Below are 23,704 nucleotides of genomic sequence, written 5' to 3' on the forward strand. Positions count from 1 at the left end.
TGAGTCTTGTGCTTTGCCTATGTAGGTTCGGGAAAAATTTACAAGTTGTCGGTGGTTCATTTCTATGCTTTCCTGGCTTCGTACATTTATACTAGCCGCCATATAAAGACTGTCTTGCGTTGAGAGATGGTGGGAATGTCTGGTGTCTATTATGACCTCTTAAGGGAAAGTAGGGTAGAAAACAAACAATTGGTACATTGATGCACGTATCTTCCAAAATATGAGTTATGGGTATGGATGTGCAAGTCACAGACCAGCTTTCAGTGCGTTACATGTGTGACGTTTTATTCACAAAAAGATATAAGCAATCAAATGCTTACACTAATATGTTTTCCGGAAGTACCATTCGTTCATCCATTAGGTCACATAATGCATGAACAATATGAAACTTTAAAGAAAGAAGCATAAAAAAGAAACCCAAACAATACAAAAAATTCACTAAACTAAATTCTCGGTTCATTACCATAATGCCACAGGCATATCGAATGTGCAATTTATTATCAAACCTAAGCGGGAAAGACTCAAGCATAAATTGCATTTAAATTAAAAACAATCTTCACTACCAAATGCAATCATTGAAGGAAAGCTTTATGTGCAATAGAGTTTGGATCTATTTCAAGTTTCAGGTTTTAAGGAGGATAGGTATAAAAACATGTTTATAGTACATAATTAGTGCAGCATGTGCAATAACATGATCAGTACAAACGTTTTGCAACTTATTAGACGTGAATTCTTGTATTAGAAAGGATCTTTGGGTAATGTGTCCAACCAAACATTGTAAGTTCGGATCTATACCAGGATAATGTTGTCCTCAAAACCTTTTTCAAAACCGAATTTTTCACGATTGATCATAACAAAAACTTTTCGTTTGCATAGGGCTGTTCGGTAGCAGACAGCCATCTAAGCATGATTACCAGTTAATTGTATTACTCACATAAACTGATGTAATTCGAATCTCTCCGGGACAACAACATCCGTCAACGAAAACAGAATATTTAGTGCTTTGACGATTTACAAAAGAAGCCAGGATATTATGTTATGGCAACATATTGGCTTAAAAGGTGAAAATTGCATGTTTCAAAACGATGTCAATACATTTAGCTCTATAATTGGTTGCCACAATTGCTTTTCACTCATTTAGGTCACTGAATGGATAATACATTATTAGGCGCAGCCTAAACTCAGCAAAATCCAAGTTCAATGTTTTGGCGGTTAAATTACAGCTTAGATACATTCCTACCCCAGTTATCAGACACGGTGCAAGTGTATTTTTTTCCACGGCAAGATCAGCATCAGCAGCTCATATCTTATGAGAAATTGCTGTCTGATTGGTATAGTGGATAGTATTCTGAAATTTCTTGACATAAGGAAAATGGGGATTTATAGGACATTCAAAGTTGTATAATGAGAAAACTGAATGTGATATAAAGAAAACTGAATGTGATATGAAGAAAACTGAATGTGATATAAAGAAAACTGAATGTGATATAAAGAAAACTGAATGTGATATGAAGAAAACTGAATGTGATATAAAGAAAACTGAATGTGATATAAAGAAAAGGGAATGAGACAAACAGAGCACATGATACGCGCACTATCCAATTTAATCTGATCTTTGTCTATGCTTACTGGACAGGATAAAGTGTAATCTAACTAAAATAAAGATACCTTCTAATGAATACGTCTGATAAACATATATATTGCTGCGTTTAATGTGGGGGAGATTTACTGTATCTTTAGAAATAATATGTTTCCAATGAAAGCTTCACTTTTATGGATGAAAAAGCTATTTCCCGTGTAAACATAATTTTTGACTAAAAAAAGCAAGTGGAGTGGCGATACAAGTTCTCGCAATATTACATACGCATTTCCCATAGAAAAATAGTGGTATATTAAACATGGCAATTAATCCTGCAACAAATTATTTAAATTTAGAGGATAACGGTTACCAAACTTCGGAAAGAAACGTTGAGTACAAAATACACCAACATAAAATATTAAATGGGGTGTATGTTATCTGAGAAAACGAAATTAATTTTTAAAAAATCCTTAAATATTTAGAATCTAAAGAATAATCGTTAGCTTAAACGCATTTTATACTTTATATACGATAGAAGATAAAACGTAATTATATTTTCGATTTATGATGAGCAAAACATAATAGTGTTTAGAGGGAAGAAACAATCATATGGCTAAGGCTAAGTATTAGAGTTTGCCTGTTAACTATGAAGCAGATGCAAATTAAAAATAATGATATGCACATTCCGTTTATATCCCACAGCCTTATAAGGGCACACCTATTAGGTGAGTATCTTTCTGATGCTGTATAACATCGAATCATTCGCTTCTGATACTTCTATGACTCAAAGAGTATTTGTGAACACCAGACAAAATAAGAAGGAACGCTATTGCTGCATCGGCTCATATACTTTCTAAATTTTAAAAATAAAAGCTCTCCGATTTGACATTTTCATTTACCGTATTCCTATTAATAATCGAAGAGATAAGTAAAGATTTTTAAACATTTCAAGTCATTCATTCAATCAAGAGATGGTTAGATCACTATGTAAATCTATAATTATATTTCTCTCAATCTAATCTCTCTAATATGCCCGAATATGCGTTTAAAGATCCATCCCAAGCGAAAGTCGCTTATTTTATTATGGACTTAACACGTAATAAGACATATATGTCTACGGATTGTATTTAAAGAATCGTTCAATATTTAGCAACAGTAATCATAATTTCTTTCTTGGTCTTAATACGTTGAAGTGTGTTGTTAAGTGAAGGACCCAAATGTTTCTGATTGCCAACAAATGCAAGTGATTCATTTGGAACTTCAGTTTGTGAAGGAGTGTGTTATCAAGTTTGCTAAGAAAGCGCCACTTGATGTGATAGAGTTTAGTAGTCATTTGACCAATCATGTATGAATTTCTAAGTCAATACTGACTATAAATTCACTACTTTGTATGCTTCTAGATGAGTAGGAAAGAACTGTTATTGGCATAGCAAGCATGGCAAAAGTGAACAACAATATCATTCATATATACATAAGACAAAAATAGTCCCAGAACCAAAGTAACAGCCTGATCAAACATGCATACTAAATTGTGTATTCTATGGTTTTCACAACATCAATTTGTATTCTATCGGACAGATAATTCGTGAACCAAACAATCAAATTTAATTATATTCTGTGGCTTTCAGTTCATGGACGAGACCTTACTGTCAGATATGGTCAAATGCCATTGATGCATCACAAAATAGTAGACATGCCTTCTCCACTATCGAGTGATTCATAGATATCATGATACATATCTATAAGTTGGTACACAGATAAGTAGTCTGGAGGAAATCCCGATTGATATTTGAAATAAAATTATTTTCGCACATTTGGACATCTACATATTTCAAAATGACCATTTTTATGACTTTGCCGACAAATCTGTGTTATTATTTTGCCTTTTAATTGTTTATATTGCTTTGGTATCGTTATTTTGCATCGGTAATGCTACTCAACGAACGCGTAAAATGTGTTGAATAAAATAGATCTTGTCTTTTACAAGATTGTGACGTATCGGATGCACAAGAGTTTTTAAGGAATTTCATCAAAGACGTTTAGAAGATCCCGTTAATTTATTACAGTGTTTATGAATTTGTTAATTGTGCGAAATTCTAATTGAAGAAGAGCTACGTTGTTATCGTTGCGTTTAGAAGCAGATGTGAAAAATGGATTTAAATGATCGATCTTCTAAGCTTCAATTTGATTGATGAATGGAAAGGTCAATGAAACATAACCATGCAATGATGTAACGATTTTAATCACGTTAGGTTACATTGGAGCCTGATTGCACTCCATTTTCAATTTGTAACTTGTAAGGCATGCTCTCAAACTACACGAGAACATTAAATGTTTAATTGATTATTTCTCAGGAAGTCTTTCGGAATGCGGAGATAGTTGAGTTTGGACAATATTTGCTCCATTCTTAGCGTTTTCCTTATCTAAACATGAAATAAGAATTGAAAGGTGTTAGTGAAATAAGCTACTAAAAGGTATAGATTACAAACAATGAGATTTAATGATTGAAAATGCATCAAAGTCCATGTCATTTAGCATATCAATGTCTGCCAACCAGATCAGATCTGTTTAATATTTGAGTTTCATATTAGTTGTTCGACAAAGCAAACTCTATACAAAGTTAGGTAATTAACATTACCCAAAACATACCGTCTGAAAACGAACATAATTCAGGGTTTAACAAACAAAATGTTACATGATGGTCAAAGCTCCATAAGAGGCAATTTCATTTCAAAATTGAGTTTCATCAAATGATTTTTGTTAAAGTTCACATTTTCTATTGACGGCTAATTGTTTTTAGTTGTCAACACATTTGCCTTAGCCGGGCGCAGCCTTTTATTTTTTGAAGGAAACTATTCGAAAAAAATGAATAACAAATTTCCGATTGTAATCATTTATTTATGCTCAGTTCAATATATTACCCATTTCTATTAAAATCTACCAGGCAGCTGTCTTTTATCATTGATGTAATATTCAGAGTTGCTTTTCTGCTTAAGAAAAATGTGCAAATCCCGGCTTATAAAGTTAAATCTGATCGAATAAAATGGGCAATAGCCATACTTCTCGCGACTTATTTTCTTTCTGCATATTACCCAATTTCATTCAAATTAGCATCCACTTTCTGCATGATTTTCTGGTCCTGTTAGGAAAAATGAATAATTTAATGTATATCCTTTTATGCTGTATTGTTCCGATCATTCTGCTGCTCAGATGCTTGAATTTGCTTTCTTTCTGCAAAAGTAAAGCTCATTGAAGATGTAAGTAAGTATATGCTTTTAAAATAACATGAATAGATACATTGTTTGAAGGCCAAACATAATAAATCCTGAAAACCCATAATGTTTGAAAATTAAAACATTCTCTGATGGCGTGAAAATCTTCTCATCTTTAGATGAATACAAAAATGCATGCCAAAGTTTATTTGTCTATGCTGAGTGATTTATATTTAACCTTGCTGACAACATTTTGTGGACGATGACTACATAAGTGCAAAAACAAAACAATTGATTTAATAGTTTTATTTGCTCCGATATAGTTTGGTTTTGGAATTTTCTTTATAGCTATAGAAATAATGACGCATTTCCCTTTGTTCTTGAATGTGTATAGCAGTTTGATTTGTCGTGTTATTCCTTTTTGTCGTGTTTTTCTTTGATCCTCTTCACTAAATAGTTACGACTAGTTAAATAATTTCAGACAGGAATAATTATTTGTATTTGAGTGTTTGGGTCGTGTTTTGCATTGAAGGGCGTTAATTGAACTAAATAAACGTTTGAGACTATTGAGATCTCACTCAAAGGCATGTGCTATATCATTGTATTAAATCAAGACTTTGAAAGTCTATTTCAATGCATTCGGAACATTATATACTTCTGGACTAGTAAAAGCGCATTTTGGAATAATTGGGAGTTCAGTTCACAATACCGTACGTTTCCTATAATTTTTTTTATGTATTCATATTTTTGTGGATTTTACTAAACTAGATGGTTTTATTTCGTTCTGTTACATAGGTTATGACCATAGAGTGGCAACAATACTTTCATATCCATAATTAAAGTAAAAAGTAAATAAATGTGGTCAGCAATATCTTCAAAATTACCATCCTTCGACAAGCCAAACACCAGTTTATCTTTGATCAAATTAAGTAGTAGCAATAGTTGTAGTAGTAGTAGTATTTTCGTAATCAACGCACACATTTTCGTGTTGATCTCCATGGACCATGTTGTATCTCTCTATATATGTGTGAGTGTTGTGTTGGTGGGTTAATGGGGGGGGGGGGGGGCATTTCGGTGGGTTGCTGTATATCAGATATGTGGGACAAACATTGCGAAGGATTTTGTAATTTAATTCGGTTAGATAAACAATAATGCCAGCAATCGTTAAACGTTCTTTTATGTCCACATTCGTTTTCAGATTACGCGTAAACAGTGTAACGGAGCGAGTGTGTTATCTCTCTCAGGCATTTATCACTCACTGCTGTATTTCGAGCAGCGGTGCATCATGATCCAAAACGAATATCTTGAATAAATCGAGGTTCGAATATTGGTTGTTGTTTAGATGCATTTGTTTTACCATAATAGGAAACTACATCTGCCTATCGTACAATATTCTTTTTAAATAAATTGTTTATATGCTTTTGGCAGTCCACACGTCTTTCTTCCTTTATTTTTCCATCATACCCCCGACCACCCTCTTCATTTCAGATACATTTCACTCAATAATGTAAACCCTGGAGACTGCTCCGGTGGCCGAGTGGTTAGATCGTCCGCCTCTGATACGGGATGTTGCGGGTTCGAAACATCTTTACGTCTCAGTGATTAGAAACCCGACTAAGATATATCTCTCTAAGCACCATTATAAACACTAAGTAATGCACAATTTTGGAAATGCCTTTTTGCGAAATAGAGGATCACGTGATCATGCTTAGATATAAAAATCACGTAGCCCCATTATGACCTTGATACAAACCAATCCGAGGAACAAAATGGTTTACTTCACTAAAAGCTATTTACAAGTCAATGGTCACGTAACCAAAACAGCCTAGATCTCAACCTAATTATTCCCAACAACAAAATAAATTAACTTTTTTTAAAAAAAAACTTATTCGCGTGACTGTTGCTAATAATGAATTAATCTCGGGAAGCAGGTTAGCCTTATGTGTTTACAAGACATGAACAGTCAAGGTAAAACTATTTTCTGGAAAAGGTATATAGTTCCTAGAAAACGAAACTACATTATTTTCACTTATAATGAAATTGAAAACTAAAAAGACTTTAAAACTTACAAACAATTAAATGAGAAATGAATTAAATCAAATATGCATAACACTTCCCCCATACAGAAAAAGAAAGATTTATATGATAAAGCTTTATTTGTACCACAGGTTATTAATACTTGAGGTTAAAAAGAACTCATATAAATTATACACAGTGTACATGAAATAATACACTGTTATGCACGGAAATGTGCGTCTGCTATTAAATTATCTTTTCCCTTGATGTGCCTGACATTAATATCAAACCTATGTAACAACACACTCCACCTTAGTAGTCTTCTGATTTTTACTTTTCATCCTGCCGATGAAAGTAAGGGGGTTGTGGTCACTAAACACAATAATCGAAGAAGGAGCTGAACTAAGGTAAACTTCAAAATGTTGTAATGCCAATATTAAATCCAAACATTCTTTCTTGATTATTCAATACTTTCTTTGGTGCTTATTTAATGTCTTAGAAAAATATCACACTGGATGATCAATACCATTGTCATCTTCTTGTATTAAAACTGCTCCAACCCCAACATCACTTGCATCAACAGACCATTAAATGATTGGCTGAAATATGGATCCGTAAGAACTGGCGCCCTTTTAAGTATGGCTTTTAACTTGTCAAAAGCCTCCTGACAATCTTCAGTCCAAAGGAACCTGTTTTTCTAACACAAAAAATTTGTTATGGTTTCAGCAATTATTGAAAAATTGAAACAAAATGTTTGATTGTATCTGGCCGTACCTAAAATTCTCCTCGGTTGCTTTTTATTTACAGGCACAGGAAATTCAGAGATATCCATGAACTTAGCATCGATTGGTTTAACTTGTCCATGTCCTACGATGTGTCCTAGAAAAGTTACAATAGCATGGCAGAACTCAGTTTTGGATAAATTAATTGTCTAACTTACATCAATGAATTTCAGAATTGTTGCTAAATGTTCTTTTTAGGATTGTTGTAGATGGTGACATCATCGATATAAACATCACAATTGTCAAGACCAGAGGTAATCATATTTATAAAACGTTGAAATATACTTGGCGACCCTTTCATCCCAAACAGCATTACCTTTTATTGGTAAAGTCCATCAAGAGTCAAGAATGCTGAGATTTCGTTTACAATTTTCGTTAGTGGAGTTTGCCAAATACCTTTCAGAAGATTAAATTTTGTTTTCACACTATTCAACTTCCTATAATCGGCACACATACAGAAAGTTTTATCTGGTTTAGGAATAAGAATGCATGGTGAACTTCAGTCACTTTTACTGGGATCTATAAAATTATTCTCCAGCAAATACTGAATTTTTTTTTTTCAGCACACGACAGGCCATATATGGCGGCCAGTATTAATGGTGGAGGAATAACCGGTAAAACTCCGGAAAGAACCACCGACACACGAGAAGCTACTGACAAGCTTTCTCACATACCCACATTAGCCGAATCCGAGCCTCGAACCCGCGCAGACAGAGGTGAGATGGCAGTGATCCATAACGGAGAGCGCTTTAGACCACTCGGCCACTCGGGGCCCCCATAATTTCTGCATTCCGAAGATTTGTCACTCCAATATCAGTAGAATCCGATGATATTCCTCCACTCAAATCTTCACTGAGTGGGACAGGTACAACTAAATTAATTGCATGTTTGACCTGGCTATCTCTTTCAATGTACTGTTAATCCAGTAATTTATTTAGATCCCAGGAACACTATTAATATTTAACTCATTCATTTTCTTCTTAACTTTGTAAAGGCAGTAATATCTAATCTGAAGAAAAATTTGAAGAATAAGCAAGAGAGACAGATCTCCATTATTACAAAACTCACCAGTTATATCCATTGTAGTTCTGCCAAACCATAATAATAGGCTCGAAAGTTTTAGACCTAAAATTGACCATTGACCCGATTAGGAAGAATTGAATAAAAAATACTTTATCAAAGTTTTAATATTTCTCAAAGGAATAGCCTCTGGAAACCTTGTTGAGACCAAAGCACTTTTATCCAAAACATTCTTTTGTACCAAATATTCAACAAAAATATCACGTATTTCTTGTTTTATTAAGGAAGCCTTGACCTAAAAAAGATCGCATTTACTGGCAAGTTGAATCAATTCATCATCTTTGAAAAGATCTAATTGTTCCTGGGTAGTATTTGATAGGAAGATTTCCACTGTTGATGACATTTTAGGAAAATCGTAAAGACTTCGCTAAAGATTTAAAAACATAGGGAATTCAAATTTAAAAAAAAAACAAGTTTTCTAAATATACAAGCGAAAATTCAAAATCCCGGACGAGTCCCTAATTCTTATATTACGTGTTTAGGCTTGAATAGACAGTAACACAAGAAAGGTTGAAAATAGCAAGCTTTGAAAAATTTAACAAAATATTTATTTCCCTGGAAAAAATACTGGAAAACGAAAAAATAAGAACCTTGAAGAATCAAATCCAAAAATAATCCAAGAATGATCCAAGAATAAAATTTAAGAAGTCCTAATATTTAAATGTTCTAATGAATTCAAGTTTGAGTCCCGACGAAGAATCCAAGATGATGGCGATGACGTATGCAGTATACTGTACTGCGTTGAAGTATACAGTTCCTTACAGAAACACAAGAAACAAAAACAGGGAAATTAATTAATCTTTTAGAATCAACATAATTTGAATGAACAAAAGAAACACCTTTACATCGCAGTGTTTAGTAGCCCGACTAAGAAATCTCTCTCTGAGCATCACTATTAAAACTAAGTAATGTTTAATTTTGGAAATGCCTATTTGCGAAATAGAGGATCACGTGATCATGCTTACATAGAAAATCACGTAGCCCCAATATCACCTTGATAAAAACCATTTTGCTCTGAGAAACAAAAGTTGCTTAGTTCACTAAAACCTACTTACAAGTCAAGGTTCAAGCAACCAAAACAGCCTCGATCTCAACTTTATTTAAAAATATTTAATTTATTTTAAAATATTTAAAAATTGTTCTTGTAACTGTTACTAATTTTGATTTATTGTCGGGAACCAGGTCAGCCTTATGTGTTTACAATAATGAACTGTCAAGTTCAAACTATTTTCTGGAAAAGAAGTATCGAGTTCCTAGCAAATGAAACTATATTATTTTGACATATAATGAAATTAAACAATTAAAAAGAATTTAAAACTTACAAACAATTAAACGACATATAAATAAAATCAAATATACATAACATTGGGACAACATGCTACATGTATGCGGAATGATGTCCCACTGCTATACACATCACTATAAACTGTCACACTGCAGACATCGTAGCGATAATGAATGAACACTTGTTAAAGCTACGTTAAATATCCAGAACACACACACACACACACACGCACACACACACACACACACACACTTAAACCCTGGAACGAAATTATCACTATTTATGTTTCGATTACTTCAATAGTTATCAAATGCATACTAATAATAAAAAAAGATATCGATCACTTATATTTCTTTTATTATAAAGTCGCAAGTAAAAAAATGATAACACAATTTAGATTTATGAAAACATTTTGGCTTCACTGTAAAAGTAGAACAGGAGAGTCAGCATATAGCGTGCATCGTCCTCATTTCCATTGATAACACAAATCAAATAATAAACAAGATATTTTTACTCATCAAGGTCCTTCCTTCAAACGAGTCGTTTATAGTCCATCTGGCGTGGACCATTAAGAAACTAAAACCAAATATAGGAATCTACTGCCTGCTGTGGTAATGATGAAAAAAGTAAGATTAGCTTCACTTTGGTAGTCATCTAAAAAACTCGAACTGAATGTCTGGCTGATACAATAATTATATCAAGGGGTAATAACAACAACAAAAAATGGACGTCACAATAATTGCACAAACGTTTTGTCCATATGACATGGTGCAAAACATGCATATATCGTCATTTTACAACTTAATAATCAATTTAGCCTAATGACGCATTGGTTCAGTAAAGACGCAAACAATTAAGTAAAATCAATAATGCACAAGGAAAGAAAATAATGCTTAAACAGTGTGTGCTGTCTGCTAAAATGTTACGCTGTGATTGTAACTGTCTGTCACTATTTGCTAATATGGCAATGTTAGGGATAACGTTGAAATGTTACGTACCTACCGTACGTATATAACAGCAAATGTATAGACTTATTCGTCTCAGAAAATAAAATACAGATTGTCACTGACGGTGCCCCCTTCTTGCACAAATGTCACTGTGACCAGTTTAAATTCATGCTGTTCTTCGTTGTTACTAAGATACCCAAATATATTCAGAACCAAGGGTGTAAAGGGAGGTTACTCGTGTAGAGTCAATCAACAATGTGTTGAGTTATATCCCTTTCAACAACCCTCGTTCTTTTCGTTCTTATTCAACGGATCTATAAAGTCCGTCGTAGAAGTTTTAGTCACCTGGGCCAGTCTGTACAACATATTAATATTTAATACTATTAACTGGTTGTGACAATATGATGCAATGTGATCTGGCGCGTGTTCTGACGACTTAATTACTCCTCTCCCTATATGATAAAATTAACTCATCATATTGCAAGGCAAGAATAGTCTACCAGACTTTATATTGTTGTTGTTGCTGCTCCTTCCGTTGTCTGTAGTTTAATGCCATTTCTCAGCGCAAGAAAGGCTATATATATGGCGGCCAGTATAAATGATGGAGTAAGAACCTGGTAAAACCCCAGTAAGAACCATCTACCCACGGTAAGCTATTGGCAGCTTTCTCACATACACTTATTTTCCAATCTCGAGAATTAAAGCCACGCGGACAAATATGAGACTGCAGTGATCGGTAAAGACTATAGTGTTAGACCACATGGCCAGATAGACTGAGAGAGATCAATATGTTTTTCTTTATGAACAACATATATGTCTCATTCGCATCGCCATTTTTCCGATGAAGTAAGTCGAAACCAACAGTTGGGTCCAGTACTGGAAGAACATTTCACGGCACCTTAGATCGTTGCGGACTATGCATAGGGCAAAACATGAAGACATACACGGTGGTTCCTATGCTGCTACGGGAACAAAAGAAGTGACAACAAGTTGACGAATATCAGCTTTTAACGTATATATAATCTTTAAGTCTTCGTGACTCAAGCAAGACATTTTACATTTAAGTAGACTCAATAATTGGATCTGAACACTTTTTCGAACCACCATAAGACATGCGTTCAGTAATATCATATTTAAGATTGTTCTACTAGGTCAAGATGGAATGTGTAATAGGTCGTTTATAGAATGTAGCCTGCAAATGCAAACTGACTAATATATTTGAACGTCATGGGTTGTTACTGGTTTATTCGAACAGGGAGGGCGGAGCTTTAATTCAGTAAGATGATCTGGATGTTTAACCCGTTTGAATTTTATAATGTGGCAATAATTCTTTTTCTCACGCATGCGACATAAAAATCTAGATGTTTTGCCAACCTTACTTTTCTTATCTCAGTATATTCATCTCAGACCAGTCGTCTCTGTCAAGGTGTCCACGCACTCAGGACTACATTTTAAAATAAAAAAACTTGTTGTCTTCTGCTGTGCCTGACGTAGTTGTTCTAAATTCAAACAACAACAAAAACAAACATATAACAAAACATAGTAACTTAAGGTCAATCCAAAAACATGTTGAATGAGACAATGACTTACACGCAAACGATGCCAAGCTTTTTTGTATTAAGCTAGTTCGTTTTACACAGCGTGGTCAATTTTATCATATGTGCAGGCCTAGGTCAGTACATTTTCAGGTCAGCGCCATTAAATGTGCTTAAAGCTACCTAACTAGTATTACATACTTCGTGTGAAACAAGATATATACTGTCGCTACATCCAATGACGATGACCTGAAAATAGACTGTACTAAAACAGATATAATAAAATTATCAATGCAGTGTGAAATGATCTATGACAGGAAACACTGATCCATGCCCACAAACTATAGACCTGTGCACTTCATAGCCTACCAACTCTCTTAACAACTACGGAAAACTTTGAAACAACCAGAAATGTGTTATGTCAAACATGCTTTATTCTAATTTTGTTAAACATATCCATTATGCACCAGTTGAATCAAATATATACCTACAATATTTAATGACAAATAATACACTTACCAGACGGAAGGAATCACTTATCAGTCAACACATTAATCCATGAGCAAATTTCACTGTAGCACTTGCCATATTTCCAAGACTGAAAAAAAAGCTTTCAAAGAATCCGTGAACTTGAAAGTTTCGCACATCGTTATCCGTTAGGGTCTGTATTTGGAGGGTCTTTCATGCATTGGGGTAATTTTACAATCAATGTTAAGAACAACACAAGTACGTCACAAACAGTTTCACCTCCTCCAAGGAAATGACAGTTATATACGATAGTGATACAGATCACTAATTACCCGTGAATAACCCAAGCAAAGACACTCATGTTACATGTAACTTTTCGTTATAATAATAGCCTATACACTACAGCAGAGGTGTGGCACAGTATCGTTCCATTATTTACAATTTAATTTTCTAAATTGGAACTGATCAAAATGAAATGTTTTCCTGTAATAAATTTTAGCTATTTATTTTTAATTTCATATAACATCCATATATTAAATGTGATAATACCTCAATACTATGCAAAGTTTTATGTTGCTATTTTTGGGGCTCACGCATAACAACTGTGTACTTCGGATGATACGGTCACGCCACAGCCCTCATTAACATATGTGTATTAATGTACCGCATATAAACATTTGCGCGTTAAATATATTGCACATGTGAGAAGTTCTACTTTAAACGAAATGATTGGGTGAGAAAAAGAATCTACGTTGGGTTTTGGAACGGAACACGGAAATCCCAGTCGCGGGGTTAAGTTATATGTCTCCCCCTCGGCAAGCCTTGTGATGAGACAAATGATGCAACCCCTTGACTGGGATTTCCTTGTCTCGGTCCAAAACCAAACATAGATTCTATATTTCTTTCTTCTCGATTGCAGAACTTCCAACTTGTTTTCAAATAAAGATATTACCCACCCGTATATTTTGAAATAACTTCAATTCGGTGAGCGTCGAAATATCTAAAAACAGACTTTTTCTCCGTTAGTTGTCAATTGGTTGCATACGTGCATACGTACATACGTACGTACATGCATACATACATACATACATACATAGAGATGTACACATTTTTTAAACCAGAAATAGAGACTTGCCAAGTGCATCATACACACTACACATATATTTTATTTATCCGCATTTAATACTATACATCTATTTTATTTATACGCATTCAATACTATACATCCATTTTATTTATACGCATTTAATACCATACATCTTTTTATTTATACGCATTTAATACTATACATCTATTTATTTATACGCATTTAATATAATACATATATTTTATTTATATATTTAATACTATACATCTATTTTATGTATACGCATTTAATACTATACATATATTTTATTTATACGCATTTAATATTATACATCTATTTTATGTACACGCATTTAATACCATACATCTATTTTATTTATACGCATTTAATACTATACATCTATTTTATTTATACGTATTTAATATTATACATCTATTTTATTTATACGAATTTAATACTATACATCTATTTTATGTATACGCATTTAATACTATACATCTATTTTATTTATACGCATTTATATACATATATTTATTTATTTATACGAATTTAATACTACACATATATTTTATTTATACGTATTTAATACCATACATCTATTTTATGTATACGCATTTAATACTATACAGCTATTTTATTTATACGAATTTAATACTTTACATCTATTTTATGTATACGAATTTAATATTATACATCAATTTATTTATACGCATTTAATATTATACATCTATTTATTTATACGCATTTAATATTATACATATATTTTATTTATATATTTAATACTATGCATCTATTTTATTTATACGCATTTAATATTATACATCTATTTTATGTACACGCATTTAATACCATACATCTATTTTATTTATACGCATTTAATACTATACATCTATTTTATTTATGCGCATTTAATATTATACATCTATTTTATTTATCTGAATTTAATACTATACATCTATTTTATTTATGCGCATTTATATACATCTATTTATTCATACGAATTTAATACTATACATATATTTTACTTATGCGCATTTAATACTATACATCTATTTTATGTGTACGCATTTAATACTATACAACGATTTTATTTATACGAATTTAATACTATACATCTATTTTATGTATACGAATTTAATATTATACACCTATTTTATTGATAAGCATTTAATACTATGCATCTGTTTTATTTATACGCATTTAATACTATACATCTATTTTATTTATACGCATTTATATACATCTATTTTATTGACACTCATTTAATACTATACATCTATTTTATTTATACGAATTTAATACTATACAGCTATTTCATTTATACGCATTTAATATTATACATATATTTTATTTATACTCATTTAATATTATGCATCTATTTCATCTATACGCATTTAATACTATACATCTATTTTATTTATACGCATTTAATATTACACATATATTTTATTTATACTCATTTAATATTATGCATCTATTTCATCTATACGCATTTAATACTATACATCTATTCTATTTATACGCATTTAATATTGCACATATATTTTATTCATACGCATTTAATATTATACATATATTTTATTTGTACCCATTTAAATGCACATATTTTCGTTTCTAACAGAGTAAAGATTGACTATAGGAAAATTCGTACTGACAAAGAGGTAGTGAATTCTTCCCAACCCTCCTGCTAAAATACACAGTTTTTCTGCTATTATAGTTTTTCCCAATCCTTTGCAAAATTGTTTTTTTTTTCTTCACTTTTGTAACTTCAATTATTCTTACTAAAAAAATTAAGGATATGCTTACAGTTTAAACATGAAAATTTGTTTAAATAAAGGAAGTGGAATGCTACGAACATAGCATTGATTATATATATATATATATATATATATATATATATATATATATATATATATATATATATATATATATATATTCTGCCTGATCTTAATTCTTCGACACACGGTTATCTCCAACACAATGACTGCTTTTTACAATGTACATAAGAGTTCTTCTGCACTGAATTCAATTAACATAATAATTTGAGTTACCTCCCATCGTACAATAATTCTTCCCACTCAAATTATTGACCTAGAAGAAATATATTTCGAACCGTCTGCAAGTGATCATGTGTGTTGGAGAACGAATAATCTGCTTACACCTCATGTATAGCTAATAGATTTATCTGAGTATTGGCATTTATTTTATAAACAACATAGTATAAATATTATTTGTCTATAATTGTGGGATATGCATTTTAAAAGAAATTATTAATGGCAAACATGTTTACGTCAGTTTGAGATATAGATACTGTCTTGTTTCTGATGAAGCAAATGAATATGTGAATCCTAAATACATTTATGTTACTAAACAATATTAGCTGTAGCCTCAAACTTCGTTTTGTTCACATGTTTGCCCATGACGAAAATACATAAAATGATCAAATATCAAGATTTTTTAGATTTATATATCAAAATAGTCTGAAATTAAAATTTATCTGGCGGCAAAAATGTATATCAATATCTTGATTTCGAGATTCTGAATTTTCTGCTGCCGCTAATTGACCTATCGCCACTAGTCAGTCAAGTGGAGCGATAGATGAATCAGCGAACGTACATTACACAGACCTCGTGGCGTCTCTTACGTCTGCCGTTTTCCATCGAGCAGCTGATTGTCGCAATAGTGAATTATGATAAATATTTATAAGGTTTGCAATAGTTCCTCATTTTTTCGATCGATATATATTGACATCGAGTCAATTGTAATTCTTAGAGACCGTATTCAGATCGTTTAAATAGAAGAGTTGGATCTATTCCATTCGCAATGCCTAGACGAAACATGGAAGAATAAGGGCTTGTGATAGTAAGCAGAATCACTCACGGTGCTGAGCATGGGCACAATTGGTGGCTATTACCACGTGATATGTTTGCACAAATGTATGTTCAATAGCATGTCCTTGACTTGAAGAAAAATAGAAATTAAAACTATTTGTAAACATGATCGTGTCTAGAATCTGAGTTGAAATCCCTTAACTTTCGTTTTGTTGAGTTTTTTCTTCTCTAACTGGGATGGAACCCTATATTACCTCATTTTAAATTCAAAATTTACAATTCAACGTGTGTTTGTCTCAAAAGTAATGCAGCATCGTCGCAGTCTTTGAGACACAGCGTAACTATTTTCTGTCCTTCACCTAAAGGAGAGGTAGAGAAACAAAATTGTAACTCATACTAACAAAATGAAAAACAATTGTTTCAGATGTTTATTTTCCGATATATTAAACATGTGGATTCCTGCTTACATCAACATTTAACACTAATCAAAATGCCATCTCATTAACATGGCAGAGCTTTACAGTTATTATGTACATCAGCATTCCTCTAAACATTAACGACTACGATTTTGTTTTATATTTTATTTCCGTTACTTAAAAAGCAGAATAAACAAAAGTCAGTTAAAATAAAAAGAACGTATACTTAATACATGATCATATTTTGGAGCGATTTACCTTTTACATACCCAGGTCATCCCACTGGTTACCTTAGGAAGATTATTACCTTTGTTGCATCAGCCAGACCAAAATTTAAGTACATGAAGCATGTAAACAACAGTTGGAAAGCCATATACTAATGGCGACAACGAATGCTATAGTGAACTGTTTATTTATACGTGTTTGTTGACAATGGGATATAGATCAGGCGAGGACTAATATATATATATATATATATATATATATATATATATATATATATATATATATATATATATATATATATGTTTTAAAGGATGTGACAGATGCATGAATATTCTAACATGAGACCTATATTCATGGATTTTTCATAAACATGTATGTTACTTGACATAGTATGGATATTGTATTACACAAAAGTAACACAGAGTTAATTTGTCAATTTACGATTGTATTTCAAAAAGGAGGGGGGGGGGGGCGGTCTTAATATTATAACATTCTCCATTGTTTATTTTCTCGCAGTATAAATACTACACTCTGACAAAAGATCAAACTATTACATACATATTTCACGTGCATGTGATTTTTTAGCCACACCATATATCAAACCCATCTTGAAAACCACTTGTGTAAACAATATTACCTCGGCGCAAGGATATATAGATAAACGTGTAGTACTTTACTATGCTATTGACCAATGGTCAGTTAAAATAAGTTTAAAATTATTTAGCAATGGCAGTTATATTTCTTGTAATAATTCACTAGTTTGCGTTCAGATTAAAAAGACATATAATTTCTACGAATCTGAGAAACAAGCAATGAAATGTCTTGGATTAATTATTTCAATTCTGGTGTGATTTGGGGCCCCGAGTGGCCGGGTGGTCTAACGCGCTCTCCATTACGGATCACTGCCATCTCACCTCTGCTGCGTGGGTTCGAGTCTCGGATTCAGCCAGTGTGGGTATGTGAGAAAGCTTGTCAGTAGCTTCTCGTGGGTCGGTGGTTCTTTCTGGGGTTTTCCCGGGTTCTTCCTCCACCATTAATACTGGCCGCCTTGTATAGCCTATCGTGTGCTGAAAATGGCGTTAAACCCTACAACAACAATCTGGTGTGATTTAAAACCTTTTTAAAACATTTACAATATTTTTTAATTGTTTTTACTACCAGTTTATTTGTATTCGACTAAATTCTAACAGCCCGCAAAATGATAACAGTACGAAACTTCGGAAACTGTTTAGAAAACTGCCTTCCATTTTTGACTTTGGTGAATGTATGTTGAAACTTGATTTGTATCGTTTACAACGTAGATAATTACTACACGAAATTGAACTGCTAAAATACATATTAAATGCTGCAGTAAAATGTGTGCCACTTACACAAATTTACATTTTCAGGAATAATGCCAAAAATTTTTTTTAAATATCACTTAAACTGAAACAAGTTTATTTGCCAAATATTTACTGTTTGTTGGAAGTTAATAGGTCGTCATGTCACGTTGTTTGGTATTCGGAGCGATCTATTTATCTCGCGTAAGGTCAATATTTGCTCATCTATAAATCTTTAGTAGCTTGTATTATGTTTGTATGGTGACTTTGTTCAATTTGAATAAATTGAGACTCCTATAGTTCTTAAATATTCAATTCACGCTAACTATTTCCGGAATAAGCGTTTGCTCCCGCTACATAGTTTGGTATAATTTTTATACTGCATTCACTGACGGATATCCGTCAATATTATTTTAGCGCATTTGGTTATGTGTGCCAGAGGGCGTGTCCGTACGTGTGTAGTACAAAATGAAGACCGCTGATCATCACTTTTCACACTGCGATATTTTTTGAAATATACGTACCGATGTGAATTGTATAAGATTTTTCGCAAGCTCTAAAATGGAAAACCAGATGATTCGCATTAATGACAATCCCTTCAGATGTGAACTATGTGGGAAATTATTTGGCAACGCTGCCAGGCTAGCTGCACACATGAGGATGCACACAGGTGACAAACCATACGGTTGTAACATATGTGGTAAACGGTTTACAGATAAATCTGGAATCAAAAGTCACATGAAAACACACACTGGTGACAAACCATACGATTGTAACGTATGTGGTAAACGGTTTACAGACAAATCTGGGATCAAAAGTCATATGAAAATACATACTGGTGACAAACCATTCGAGTGCGAAATCTGTGGTAAATCGTTTAGCATGAAGAACTCCTTGAAGAGACACACTTGGACACACACTGATAACGAACCATGCAAATGTGAAGTGTGTGGTAAAACGTTTAGCGTCAACTCGAGATTGAAAAATCACATGCGGATGCATAATGGTGACAAACCATTCAAGTGTGAAATCTGTGGAAAATCGTTTGGCGTGAAGTCCTATTTAACCCGACACGCTAAGACACATACTGGTGATAAACCATATGAGTGTGAAATATGTGGCAAATCGTATACACAGAATGCTAATTTGACAAAGCATTTGAAGAAACACACTGGGGATAAACCATGCAAATGTGAAGTATGTGGTGAATCATTTGACATGGATTGTATATTGCAGAATCACATGAATGTACATACTGGTGAGGAGGAATTTATATGTGGAATATGTGGAAAATTGTTTAGCCAGAGCATCTGTTTATCAAAGCACTTGAAAATACACATTGTTAACAAAACCATGCAAACGTGAAATTTCAATAGTTTATTAGAAGCTCCATTAAAAAAGAAATCATGAATATACAAACTATTCAGGACATCTGAAAATTATTTGGAGCTAACTCAAACATGAGAAAATCTTGATACACACACTGCGTGTTTACAAATCAAATATTATCTACATCAATGCTCAAATACAAATATTTTTAGACACAGGCCCTGCCTGGAGTCTTAAAAAAAATTACAAGCCTTGACTGAAATTCCCACAAGCCTGGACTTCAGTTTCCATAGGCCCAAAACTTTCCCCATTTTTAATACTATTTGTCACACAACATTGCAGCTGCTACAGTTTAAATATAAATTCAATAGTGTTCATACTTGACCTCACTATAGACTTGATGGTACTGGTGTTCAAACATCTATGCTGGATTGTTAGAGTGAATCATGGTCAGAATCAAGTTGACATATGTTGATTGCTTTGCAGTATTTTCACAAAATTAACCCCACCCACCCCTTTTTTTTGCTTTCAGGCTTCGCAAGGTACTGTAACCTATTTTGTTGGGCTTTGCTGATAGCTAATTGCTGCCTAAATCAGCTTCAAAATGAATCACACTTGAACACTGTTCTAACAGATAAAATGATCATGATTTGCATTTTATATATGCAGTAAAATCCAACTACAGACAAATGTTGACGTTCACAAACGATTCAAAGATCTATATTAAATATGGCTTAAACATTCTTATTCATAGGAATGATATGTAATAACTAGTATTCTCATACACAAATCTAGCATCTCTTTTATTTACCTAAATTGTTGTTGGGTTTAACGCCATTTTTCAGCACATGATAGGCAAAAAATGGTGGAGGAAGGACCCGGAAAACCCCCGGAAAGAACCACCGATCCATGAGAAGCTGCTGGCAAGCTTTCTCACATACCCACATTAGCTGAATCTGCATTTACCTGGGTTGAGTTTTTCCACATCCTGATCATACCTATGAAAATTGTCACAATGAGCTCACCCACTGCAGTCTTCAAATTTATCTCTCTTCCTGTTGTCAGCCAATTAAATAATAAGTGAAAAAGAGGATTATACCTGACCATTTTGCCTTTAATTGCCACTGTTTAAACTGTCCAACTGATAGCTTCCCATCAGCTCCAATCATATCTGTTTACCAGCTAAATGCGCTACATGTAACGGGCATATGCTGAAAGTGGTGTTTTTTTTCTGCTGCAAAAAATTACTGAAAATTGTTTTTTCTCAAAACATGACTGTGTCAGTTGTTTTGGGAATGCAAAATTGTATGCTTAACTTGACACGTCTTGCTACAATTTGATTAAAGTCATATCTGCCTTTCATGTAGGACAGTGCTGATACAGATTTTAGTCAGATTTTGCTTTGTTTTGACAGGTATGTCAACATCTTGAAAATTTCCACATTTCATCAGTTTGATCAAAGTTTTCTTTGGCAAATTAAACTATTTTATTTCGACATGCCTGACAGGCATCTATCTTAGATTACAGGATGGGCCTGATCTGAAATTAGAGAGAGCCTGATTGCCTTGCTCTCAGAAGTTTGAGCAGAACACTGGTTACTGAAAATACTTTTGTAGTTGACAAAGAACATAATGTGAGAACTGGGAACAAACCATTTAAATTTTAGTGACTGTTTGGCAAGAACTGTAGTTTGATAATTATAGACCATGATAGTTACCATTAAAACTGTGAAATATGTAGTTGCCTATTTAAATTTAACTACACACTTGGGTGGGTGGCCGAGTGGTCTAAAGCGCTCTCCGTTACGGATCATTGCCATCTCACTTCTGCTTGGGTTTCAGTCTCGGATTCAGCCAATGTGGGTATGTGAGGAAGCATGCCAGTAGCTTCTAGAGGGTCAGTGGTTCTTTCCAGGGTTTTCCCGGGTTCTTCCTCCACCATTAATACTGGCCGCCATGTAAAGACTATCATGTGCTGAAAAATGGCGTTAAACCCAACAACCACAACAACAACAACAACTAAACACTTGAAGTCACCTACTGGAACAGAAATGAAATTCAAGGTAAGTAGATGCATTACCATCAGCTGGAAATTTTACAATGTAACCACATATGCATGTAGATTACAAACCATGCAGATGGGAAGTAAATCGGAAACTTTACATATATAAGGAGTTGTTTGGTGCAGTTGACATTAGTTCAGGACATTCTATGTCTCATTTTTTTATTTGCTGAATTTGTTTCATTTCCAACATTTTATAAATATGGTTATTGTTTCCATGGAATTTGTCAACTCCAAAGTCAACTGTTCTTCCTCCACCATTAATACTGGCCACCATATATAGCCTATCATGTGCTGAAAAATGGCGTTAAACCCCACAACAACAACAACAACCATTTAGTTCAGTATTAAATTTCAACTACTGCGAGATTTGAAATGAAACATCTCTGACAACTATTTTTTCAAGATATATACCAGTATGCTCAAGCTGTTACTTCTTCATCCAGATGGTGTAAATTTGCCAAATTCAACCGATGTCATGGTAAAATATTTTGTTCAGAATAATGCTTTGTTTATTAAGTATTGTGTAGTCATGTACATTGTCTTTCTCTTTCAGCTATTTTGAAACATAGTAAAAATTACCTCCATAGTTTTCAATGATGTCATGTACATTTCTTTGGCTGGATTCTGATTTACCTAGATAATTGAACTATAGTCACCATATTATTGTTTTTATTTGATGTTTAAAGTGGTTCTTTTTCTGGTTTTTGGAATGGTCCCAGTTTTACATAGCCACTGTACTTGTTCCATGTGTTGCTAACTTTCTTTATTAATGATTGCCATAAAGTACTTATGAAATAAAAGTGAATAAATTGTCTTTCTAGATATGTATTACTTGTTAGTGTTATTTATTTGGATTTACACTTTATTGCAGGTTGAAAAGTGAATTATTGGTAATGTACAATTCATGTAGAAAATCAGTTTTTCAGTGACTAGTGTGAAATGTGTGGTCCATTGGGAAAATTATTTGACTGGGTTAAAAGAAAATGGAATGATGATTAATGTGGAATTTGAAGAATTAAAACATCACGACCCATGCTGATGATATTTTGAAGCAAATTCAAGTATCAATTGTACGTGATCCTCATAGTTTATAAATATTTTTCACATACCATTCGAGCCTGCATATTCTCATCTTTAATTTCATTTTTAATTTAAAATGTCAGTTGCCAAGAAACTTTAGTGTGCCAGAATTTGCTCTAAATGTAAGAAACTCTTGAGCCGTTCAACTTTGCGAAACATATGGTATTGGTGCCATCTTGAATATTTCATGATAATTGTAATCAAATGCTTAAAAACCAGCAGTTTAATGCCATAGTGATCAGTAAATGTCCTCAATATAGTTTCTATGACAACAGTCTGAATCAATTTTCCCATTTATTTATATATTTTAAACATGATTACCTTTTGTGAAATTGTAGAGACAATCACTCTTCATAATCATTCAAATCACAGTTAATATATCAAATTTAGTTTTCCCATTCAAATCATTTGTTATTTCATTATTATAACTTTTTGAAGGAGATGGTTCA

At 33.1% G+C, this 23,704-nt stretch overlaps 1 protein-coding gene across 1 annotated transcript; it reads left to right on the top strand.

Moving 5' to 3' along the window:
- The first annotated feature begins 19,224 nt into the window (after positions 1 to 19,224).
- On the top strand, positions 19,225 to 23,001 carry LOC149792833 (uncharacterized). The gene has a single exon (XM_089971298.1). The coding sequence runs from the start codon at positions 19,344 to 19,346 to the stop codon at positions 20,145 to 20,147; it is 804 nt and encodes a 267-aa protein (XP_089827424.1). The 5' UTR covers positions 19,225 to 19,343; the 3' UTR covers positions 20,148 to 23,001.
- Positions 23,002 to 23,704: the final 703 nt, after the last annotated feature.

Source organism: Sinohyriopsis cumingii, chromosome 9 (assembly GCF_028554795.1).
Source record: "Sinohyriopsis cumingii isolate HCF-2022 chromosome 9, ASM2855479v2, whole genome shotgun sequence".
Lineage (NCBI taxonomy): Eukaryota > Metazoa > Mollusca > Bivalvia > Unionida > Unionidae > Sinohyriopsis > Sinohyriopsis cumingii.

Coding starts and splice junctions, on each gene's coding strand:
- LOC149792833 (XM_089971298.1), top strand. CDS start 19,344: ATGGAAAACCAGATGATTCGCATTAATGACAATCCCTTCAGATGTGAA.